General features: G+C 38.0%; 1 protein-coding gene across 2 annotated transcripts in view; it reads right to left on the reverse strand.

Annotated features, from left to right (window-relative positions):
• The window catches only part of LOC111865750 (metal transporter CNNM4), a 61913-nt gene extending 51468 nt beyond the window's left edge, over nt 1–10445 (reverse strand). Inside the window, exon 1 of one of the 2 annotated variants that reach the window (XM_023854027.2) lies at nt 10323–10445. In XM_023854027.2, the coding sequence (XP_023709795.1) occupies nt 10323–10342 (20 nt within the window). In that variant the 5' untranslated portion in view covers nt 10343–10445. Of the gene's footprint in view, nt 1–9915 lie in introns of both variants that reach the window. The other variant, XM_023854021.2, reaches the window with a different exon arrangement.
• Between the last annotated feature and the right edge of the window lie 419 nt (nt 10446–10864).

Raw genomic sequence — 10864 nt, forward strand, 5'->3', positions numbered from 1 at the left:
TGCAGATGGATGTGCTATGCTGGAAAGCAGGAACATAATTCCTACATTGTCAAGAGAGACCCTGGGAGAATTTGTGGCCATGGGGTGTGCACAGAAAGGTGTGCTTTCTTCTCTGCTGTGGGGCCCGGTCATGGATGATCTTCTTTTGGAGCTCAACAATAGTGGGTATTACACGGTATGATATGCTGACGATAGCAATCCAAATCAATGGGAAATTCCTTCACACTGGGTCTGATGTCTTATAAACAGCCCTGTGCACAGTCCAACAGGGGAGTGAAAGAACAAAGTTGTCTATCAACCCAAATAAGACTGTAGTTATACCCTTTACTAGCATGAGGAACATAAAGGGGCTCAAGAAGCCAACACTCTTCAGTAAAAAAATCCAGTGATATCAGTACCTTGGAATAACATTAGACAAGGGACTGACAAGGAAAATGCAGCTGGATAAGGTTATCAACAAGGCCTATAAAGCCTTCTGGACGTGCAGAGGCACATTTGGGAAAACTTGGGGACTGAAACCAAAGATGATATACTAGGTGGTTCAAATATGACTGGGACTGATTTTTTTGTAAACAAGCCGCACTGCGCAGCAGCTGTGCGACCTTGACAGAGTGAAGCCACAACCTCCACCCTCCCTCCTGTTAGGGTTAGAACTTGTTCAGTCCTGTCTGGAAGTTGCTAGAGTGATGAGTGAACAGAAGGTACCGCGGAGCATGGAACAACGCATTGTGATCAAATTCCTCGGAGAAAACGTCCCGTCCGCTGAAATTCACCATAGACTCCAACAACAGTATGGGGAAGAGTGTCTCTCATGGACCCGTGTGTATGAGTGGTGTAAGTGCTTCAGAGAGGGCAGAGAGTGCGTGGAGTATGAACCACATGATCGTCAGCCGTGAACATCCGCCACCAAGCCAAACATTGATTGTGCACATGCACCTGCACTATCGCAAGGTGAATGCACGGTGGGTACCATGCACTTTGACGGATGTGAACAAAATGGTGCGCATGCAAGTTGCCAGTCGTCTCCTACAGCAGTTTGAAGACAAAGGTGATGCATTTTTGAAGTCTATAGTGACCACCAATGAAACGTGGGTGCACTACTTCATTCCCAAGTCCCAGCAATTATCATGCGAGTGGCGTCATACCAGTCCTCCCAAACCCAAGAGAGTGCGGAGGAGCCGTTCAGCAGGAAAAGTGATGGCAACGTTCTTCTGGGACTGGCAGGGGGTTATGCATGTAGACTTTCTGACAGATGCCAGAACAGTCAATGCAGCTTATTACTCAGACCTCCTGGCAACAGACGTGAAGGAAAAGATCTGATCCAAGTGGAAGATAGGTGGAAAGCGGGTAGCCTTCCTTCAAGACAATGCACACCCCCATACGGCCAAATCAATGGAAACCCTCCGGAAATTGAAATGGAACCTTCTGACACATCCGCCGTACAGTCCCGATTTGGCACCAAGTGATTTCTACCTGTTTGGAAGGCTCAAATCAGACTTGCAAGGAATGCAGTTTGTGGACGACGACGCCGTCATCCAGAATGTTCGGGAGTGGATACACTGCCAACCACAAAACTTTTTTGAAAAGAGCATCAGGATGCTTCCAGAACGTTGGAAAAAATGTGTTGACTCCGGAGGGGAGTACGTTGAAGACTGACATGTGCAAGCAAGTGTTTGACAATTTTGGTTTAAAAAAATCAGTCCCAGTCGTATTTGAACCACCTTGTATTAGATATACACTGCAGTTGTAAGGCCTATGGTACCTCTGCTGCCACTACATGGTGGCCTAGAGTTAAACTCAAGTTTAGTCAGGCAGAACTTAGCAAACTGCAAAGGATGGCATGCTTGGGAATAACAGAGGAGCATTGAGAACAGCTACAACAGCTGCAATGGAAGTCCTCCTAGGTCTTCGCTCACTACACCTTCAGGTGGAAGCTGAGGCCCAGGTAGGAAATTACAGACTATGTTGCAACAATCAATGGAAACCCAAATCTTAAGGTTCTAGACATGCATACATGACTCAGGACATGGAACAAGAACCCATCCTACAAATGGGGTCTCATAAAATGATACTGAGACTACCTATGATAAACCCTTCAGGATCAGATTCCCTGATAGAAGTGATCAAGGTCAAAACTTAGCTTTGGCCTTGGGTGGTACACAACGGTATTGTAGGCAGAAGTGTATGCATGCGCAGTTGAGAATCTTGATAGAAAATATAAAAACAGGAACATCTATATTCTATCAGACAGTCAAGCTGCAATTAAAACACTTGGTCATCAATCCCTCACACAACTGGCCAAACACAATACGGTTCAACTGATATAGGTTCCAGGTCATGACAGTATTGTGGGTAATGAAATGGCAGATCAACTGGCAAGAACAGGATCTGATCATCCATTCACAGGACCTGAACCAAACTGCGGCATCTCAATTGGAGTTGCCATGAAAGTGGTCAGGGACTGTATGACCAGAAATCACACACATACACACACAAAAAGAAACACAAACAAACAAACAAACTGGGAAGCCACAATTGAGATCAAACAGGAAAAGGAATTTATACCCGGGCCCTCTGCCAGAAGAACGAAGGATCTGTTGAAGCTAAAGAGACCAATTAAGATGGGTGATAGGAGTGTTTACAGGACACTGTCACCTTAAAGGATATATTTTCGAATTGGGATTGATAGATGATCCCACTTATGAAAGGTACCTAGAAGAGGTTGAATCAGCCACACATATCATATATGATTGTGGGGTCATATCTTATTTAAGATTTCATCATCTGGGCCAGTACTTCGTGGAACCAAGTGACTATTATGACACCCCCATAAATAGGGCCCTACATTTCATCTGAAGTGTAGGATTAATAAAGAGTTAATCAAATGGGAAGCACAATAGAACAATGAGGTTGTGATCCAAGGGCCAAATTACTATGACCCACCCATACACATACACACATCATGCTTTTATGTAATGCAATGGAAATTTCTTGCGAACTCCCTATTTTCACTTCAAAAAATCACCACGGCACCTCAAAATGCCATGTGAGAAGCACTTATCTAGAGGAGCATTTTCTCACATCATCCAGTTTTACATAAGGCTTTTATCATTTTGCTCCACAAATCCCAAAAATTCTGCAGACAAAAGGTAACAACAGGAATAACTGCAAATGATGTATGCTATATATCAGTGTTGTATCAAATTCAGAGAATGATTATAAATGGTCAGTTGGAAGTGTAGGGAATGACAATCCTGAGCCAGAAGACACTTCATGAGCTGAGGTTTCTACACACAATCCTTATTATCCTTACTGTGTCTCTCAGTTTCAGAATATTCTGCATAGTCTTTATAGAATTCTGCACAAAGACTCTTACTGTAACGTGGTAACAAAATATGAGTATGTGAAAATATGCCTGTCAATTACAACATTTTGTATTTGCATCATTAAATACAAAAATCATAAAATAGTATGAAAATGCTGAAGATTTTAATGTTGATAGCTAAGTAGGTATAATTAAGAGCTATGAGCTATAGCCGCGCCATAGCTCAATCGGTTAGTTGCTGGCTTCCCACCGCAGCGGCCAGGGGTTCGAGCCCTGGTCTGGTCAAATGAGATTTGTGGTGGACAAAGTGGCGTTGGGGGGGGGGGGTTCTCCAAGTACTTCAGTTACCCCTGCCAATCTTCACTCCACCAAATTCTCCATCATCATAATCACCCGGGGCAGGTACAATAGGCCAAACAGTGGCCAACGTGCCAAGTGGACCCAGCTGGACTCCACAACCAACTATGTGAATAAAAAAAAAAGAGCTATGAGCTGGATGGCCTGGGTTAAATTTCTGGCAGGTGCAAGAGTTTTTTAGTGTCCAGACTGGCTTTGGGGCTCACCCTGCTTCTTATCATCTCTTTCCCTGAGGTTATAGTGGGGATGAGGGATGAAACTCACCACTCATTTCCATCTCAAGTCAAGCTGAAGAAGGGTGGAGCTATACCTCCACTCACCCAAAAGTCTTCATGGTGTAATGTTTAATTAATTAAACATGTGTATAACTTTACATTTACCTTTACCTTCCATCCAGAAAGAACAGCAAAAATAATTCAGAAACAGCTTATAATTATTCAGGTCAAACACTAAAAACAAACTACTTGAACAATAATTTTATCTAATGTTCATCTAGCATGGTTCTTACTCTGTGAAAAAAAAAATTAACTTCCTGTATCTTAAAAGAAAAGTGCTAAGAAAAATACCTGGACCTGTAAGGGACGAAGGAATGAAAGAAATTATGTAAGCATAACAGTAAACTCACAGTACCATTTGGGAAGTCAACCAACAAGCTGGACATGAAATTTAGATGATGTCAAAATATCTATACAAAATGTCTGTGAGGAAACCTACTGTAAGTCTACCACCTGAAAGACCAAGGTGCAGAAATGTATATTAGGGAATTGGATTGTGAGGCAGTGAAATGAAGTGGTTTGGGATATGTCCTGTAGCAAGGTTCTTAGATTCCCCACTAGATCAAAAAAATTGCCAGTGACAAGGAAGAGTGGTTTTCTATGGTAGAAATAGGTCTGAAGCTAGTCAACAATGATGGGGATAATAACCCTTCTTGTAGGATTAATAATATAAATGTTAATCAAAGAGCTGATTTGTTTAAAAATAAAACATATTATTTATAAATAGTGATTGTTTTAGCAATAGGAATGATGATTACAAAAACCTTTTCAGTATTTTCCATCAAAATATTAGGAAAATTGACAAACTTATAATCTCTTTATGTAATCAGGCTCCAAGCTTAATTTGTTTGACCGAGCATCTTTTAATGGATCATGAAGTTGACGCTACACATATTAAGAAATATAATCTGGGTGCAAAATTTTGTAGAAGAAAGTTAAAAAATGGTGGGGTATGTATATATCTTCATGAAGATTTCAAATTTTCTACAATAAATTTACATAAATATTGTAAGGAACAAGATCTGGAAATTGCCACCATTCAAATAAAAATAAATGAGGTTAAGATAATTATATTCAGTATATATAGAGCTCCACTGGGTAATTCTGATTACTTTATTAATAAACTTGATTATATACTTAATTTCTTTCATAAATATAATTTGGAATTTATAATATTTGGGGATATAAATATAAATTACCTGGAATCAAGGAGTAAAAAAAACTAAATTAGATGACATGTTAAATACTTATAATTTAATGGGTACAGTGTATTTTCCCACAAGAATCGGTAATAATTCAGCTACCTTGATTGACAATATATTCATTGATATAAAAGAAGTTATACCATAAAACCATGTATAAATTGATTATCAGACCAGGACGCTCAGCTTATTATACTCAATAACTTACTTATGCCTAATCAGACACATGAGACTATCTACACTAGAAACATTAATAATAATACTATCACGGAATTTCAATCCCTATTAAGTTGGGAAGTTTGGGATATGTATTTGGTAATAATGTCAATATTATGTTTAATAATTCTCATAATATGTATTTAAGTTGTTTTTATGCTTGCTTCACTAAAAAAAAAACAGATTAGTCTTAATAGTAATCATAGTAATTGGATTACTAAAGGGATAAGAATCTCATGTAAGAAGAGAAAGAGAGAACTTTCATTATTATGTAGACACATAGTAATGACTCAAGTCTAAAAACATATTTTAAACAATACTGTAAACTATTATCAAATGTAATTAGTGAGGCAAACAAATTATACTATAACAGAATCATTACTAATTCTAACAACAAAATGAGAAGCAGCTGGAAGATAATAAATGAAGAAAAATGTAAAATAAAATGAGATAGAGGCATGCATTCTATTGTGAAAGATAATATACTTATGACCAAACAGAATGAAATTGCTGATGTTTTTAATAAATATTTTTTGTCTATTGCGGATTCTGTTATAGCAGATACTAACAAATATGCAAGGACAAGTATAACTAATCCAGTTACTTATTTGACAGATGTTTTTAATAGAACGTTTTCAAAGATGAGTTGACAATGTGCCACTACTCACGAAATTGGAAAAAAAATTATAGAAACATTAAAGATGAAGAATTCTTGTGGGTATGACGAGATTTCAAGTAGAGTGCTCTATACATAATTTCACCATTAACATATATTTATAATGCTATTTTGAGTACCAGTGTATTCCCAAATAGATTAAAATATGCTTTGGTTAAGACTTGTTTTAAATAAGGAAACATACCGGAAATAGCCCATTACAGGCCTATATCATTGCTGATTGCTTTATTGAAAATTATTGAAAAACTCATTTTCTCGAGATTAATTGCACATATTGAAGCGGATATATTTTGGCTCCTGAACAGTATGTATTTAGGGCTCATCTTTCGACTGAGGTGCACATATTGAAGCGAATATATTTCGGCTCCTGAACAGTATGTATTTAGGGCTCATCTTTCGACTGAGAAGGCAGCCTTCTCACTATTAGACAGTATTCTTACAGCTATGAATATTTTTTCCAAATTAATTGCGCATATTGAAGTGAATGTATTTTGGTTCCTGAACAGTATGGATTTAGGGCTCATCTTTTGACTGAGAAGGAAGACTTCTCGCTATTAGACAGTATACTTACAGCTATGAATGATATTTTGGCTCCTGAACAGTATGGATTTAGGACTCCTCTTTTGACTGAGAAGGCAGCCTTCTCACTATTAGACAGTATTCTTACAGCTATGAATATTTTTTCCAAATTAATTGCGCATATTGAAGTGAATGTATTTTGGCTCCTGAACAGTATGGATTTAGGACTTATCTTTCGACTGAGAATAAGAAGCAAACTGTGGGAGGTGTTTTTTGTGATTTGCAAAAGGCTTTTGATTGTGTCAATCATGAAATATTATTGGATAAACTCAAATTTTATGGAACAGGAGGTACTTTCAAAAAATTAATTAAATCATACTTAACTGGTAGATGTCAAAGAGTTGTACCGGACCATAAAAATAATAGCAATAAAATATCCTAGTGGGAAATAATCAAACATGGAGTTCCACAGGGCTCAATTCTTGGACCTCTGCTGTTCCTATTTTATATTAATGATTTAACCACAATAATAAATAAAGATGACACTAGTATTATAGTTGCTGATTCAAATAACTCAAGTTTTGAAACAAATCTTAATAAAACCTTTAAAGATATAAATGCCTGGTTTAATACCAATTTGCTTACTTTGAATTTCAGTAAAACTCAATATTTGGCTTTTTGATCTACAAAACATCATAACATCGTTACCCATATAAATTATGATCAGACATTTATCCCCAATGCATCGGAAACTAAATTTCTTGGTTTGATTATTAGAAGTATAACGAATGCTAAACCAAGAGATTCATGAAGGGAAATGTTTATGAAACTGGAAATAATGATGTTATATTCCCAGTGTGAAGTGTTGCGCTATGCGGGACACACCTCCCCCCGCCAGCGGTGACGTAGCACCATCAGAGCGGTGTCGTTACTAAGGTAACAGGCAAGTCAACACGCCTTCCCCTACCCTGCCAGCGGTGACGTGACCAAGGGATGCCGCGGTTGCTATAGAGCAATAAACAACTCCCGACAGCGTTGCTAGCAACACGGCACCAGACAACAGTGGTCCCTATTACGTGGCTGTTTTCTGTGTTGTCCGGAACGGGGCTAAATAAGGAGCAGCGAAGACTATTCAAGTTAGTTCGCAATATATATGAGACAAATTCCATCTTAAGTGCAACAATTTAATTGTAGTTCTTTCTTCTTCCCTTCCTCTACACTACATGTTTCGGCCCTAAATGGCCATCATCAGGTGTGTATTCTTACGTAGCTGCTACACTGCCCGTAGTTTAAAATTTAAAATCACCAGTCTTTCCAAGTGTATGTATGTATGTATGTATGTATAAAATCTTTTTTAACCTACACGCGTCAATTTGATTTCTAAAATTGGCACTTTTTTAAACTTCAATTCAAATTAAAATGTCTATAAATTTTCTGTTCTTTTTCTTTTTCCAATTTTTTTTAATTAAAATTCTCTTGGGGTACACGCCCTATGTCTATAGTGCTGCAGCGACCACTTCTTCTTTTATCGCTGTTCAGGTATTGTATTAAAGATAAGCAGCGACACACACACACACACAGAGAGAGCCTACACAGAACAATACCTGTTCTGAGTGTTCGAAGATGGGTGAAACATTTTAAAGATGGGAACACCAGCATTGAAGATGAGCCTCGGAGCGGTCGTCCTCGAACAGCCTCAACTGAACACAACAAGGAAAGAGTGGATGAGATCATTCAAGATGACAGGTGTGTGACTGTGGACACAATAGCCCGAAAACTTGGAATAGGGCACAGTGCAGTATAGGAGATGATTGAAAGCTTGGGCTATAGGAAAGTTTGTGCTCATTGGGTCACGCGGTTATTGACCGAAGACCACAAAGGTCGGTGAAAAGCCATCACCTCAGAACTGCTGCAGAGATATNCTGCACAAGCTCCATCATGCATTGCACGATAAACGTCCGGGACGAAACATCATCATCCTGCATGACAGCGCTCGCCCCCAAGCCACTCGCCTCACATTGGAAGCAATTGCAAAAATGGGTGGGAAGTTCTTCCACACCCCTCCTATAGCCCTGATCTGGCACACTCCAACTACCATCTTTTCAGATTTGTGAAGGATCAGTTGCATGGACAACGTTTTGAGACAAGGGAGGCAATTCAGAAAGCAGTGCGTCAGTGTCTTCAGATGGCTGGAACGGAATTTTATAGAAGGGGAATTTTCAAACTCCCAGAACACTGGGAGAAATGTGTACAAAGAAGTGGCGATATGTGTAAAAATAAAGAAAGGTCTGTAGATTGAGGTGGTGTATTTTGTTTGTGAATAATAAAGCATGTTACTTTAAAAAAAACTGTTGCTCATGACGTTCAGTATGACCCTCGTAACACTAGATTACACAGTAATTTACATGTACCTATAGTGAATATAACAATATTTCACAAAGGAGCGTATATATCAGAAATTAAAGTTTTCAATCATCTTCCTCAATCAATAAAATTTGGCCAATGATAAGAAATGTTTCATATCGATATTGAAGAGGTTTTTGTATCATCATCCTTTTTATTCTATAAATAAATATTTTCAATACAAGGATGACAAAGATGGTAATCTTGATACTTTTTGTATGGTTTTTAATGTATAACTTTTTACGCTGTTTTAACCTTTGTCTTTTCTGTCATCTTGACTGACAGGAGTACATTTGACTGGATCTGAGGTGCTCAGCTGATTGCCTGTATTAATAAGTAACCATACTAGGACTGAAAATATCTATAATGTCATCTTCAGTTATTTTATCTCATAAGATATATGTAATTACAATAATTTATATTTGTATTCGTTAATTGAACTTTTAGTATACTTTAATTTTGAACTTTTGTGAAATGTATATGTTATGGTTGTGTTGTGCCAGCTTTTACGGGCTGTAATTCAATTGATTATAACTTGAACAACCTACACTTTCTTGTGGTTTGATTATCATCATGTATAATTTTGTTGTATGACTGTTCTGTATGTGACTGAGTTCTATTTTATGAACTGTTCTTGTGTATGTTTTGATTTAATAGTGACTTGTTCTACATCCTAGGCTTCGCTAAAAAGGATTTACTGAATTTAAAATAATAATAAAAAAAAAGCTTACCATGTAAAACTTCTGGGTTTTATTACCAGAGGGTGAGAGGGAGTTGTGCTCTAGGGAGAGCATTCCTATATATCAAACATTATCCCTTTCTTAGTTATATGGGCCGGGTGTGTTCAAACCACATGCTAGAAGGTATACTGAATGAAAGTCTTCCAATCTCCCAGCTGGCATGGTATCAACACCTCCCAATTCAACAAACGCTACAGCCTACCTGGACACGAGATGTTTGTCAAGATGACTGCCTGTCCGTAACACCACATCTTCACCTTGGTGAACCCACTTAATCACTTCACCACCAAACATATTATTTTCAGAATTTAAGGCCACAATGTGAACTGTCTTCACGCAAAGATAGATAATGGATTCATTTTCGGCGGGAAGAATGGCTGTCATATGGGCAACAGTTTGGGTTAGCCACACTAAACTGAATGTAGATGGTTCAGCACCAGAATCATTTACACTCACACACTCGGTACCTTTCTTCTGAGGATATGATGTAGATCCTACAGCCATCCCAGGAAAAAAGTTGTTGCCTTTAAATTCTAATAGTAATTTTCTAAAATATTCGTTGTCTGCATTTGTAATTAATGTCACATTTAATAATGAAATTGTATTCACCACTGGCTCTTTCTCTCCATGTACAGGAACTTCTATAGAGTACAAAATCACGAAAGTACACAACACTTTAACAAAACACCTTACTTCTGCCGCCATGATAGGCGCAACCACGGATTATTAAGTAGAAAATATCCGATTAATATTCCGTGGTAGCAATCGTAGCAAACTAGAACATGCATCATGGGCACCATGGTGGTGTATGGATGTTGGAAAGATTGTACTTGCACAGCCAGGAAAGAAATTCCAATCATTTTATGTTACATGCTAATTCATTACCATGTTCACAAGAGCACATTAATAATGTCTATTATGAGCCAGATGACGTCAGTCCACACCACCCTCCTATTTCTGTAAGATCCATTTCACTATTATCTTCCAATCCACATTGAAGTCTTTCTAGCAATCTTTTTCCTTCATGTTCTACCAAAACCCTGTATGCACGACTGTCTAACTGCATGTCTAACCATTTCACTTCCTTGACTTGATCATTCAAATTATATATGGTGAGGAGCACTAATTATCAAACTCTTTATGAAATTTTC

The sequence above is a fragment of the Cryptotermes secundus genome, unplaced genomic scaffold, assembly GCF_002891405.2.
Source record: "Cryptotermes secundus unplaced genomic scaffold, Csec_1.0 scaffold968, whole genome shotgun sequence".
NCBI classification, from domain to species: Eukaryota; Metazoa; Arthropoda; class Insecta; order Blattodea; family Kalotermitidae; genus Cryptotermes; species Cryptotermes secundus.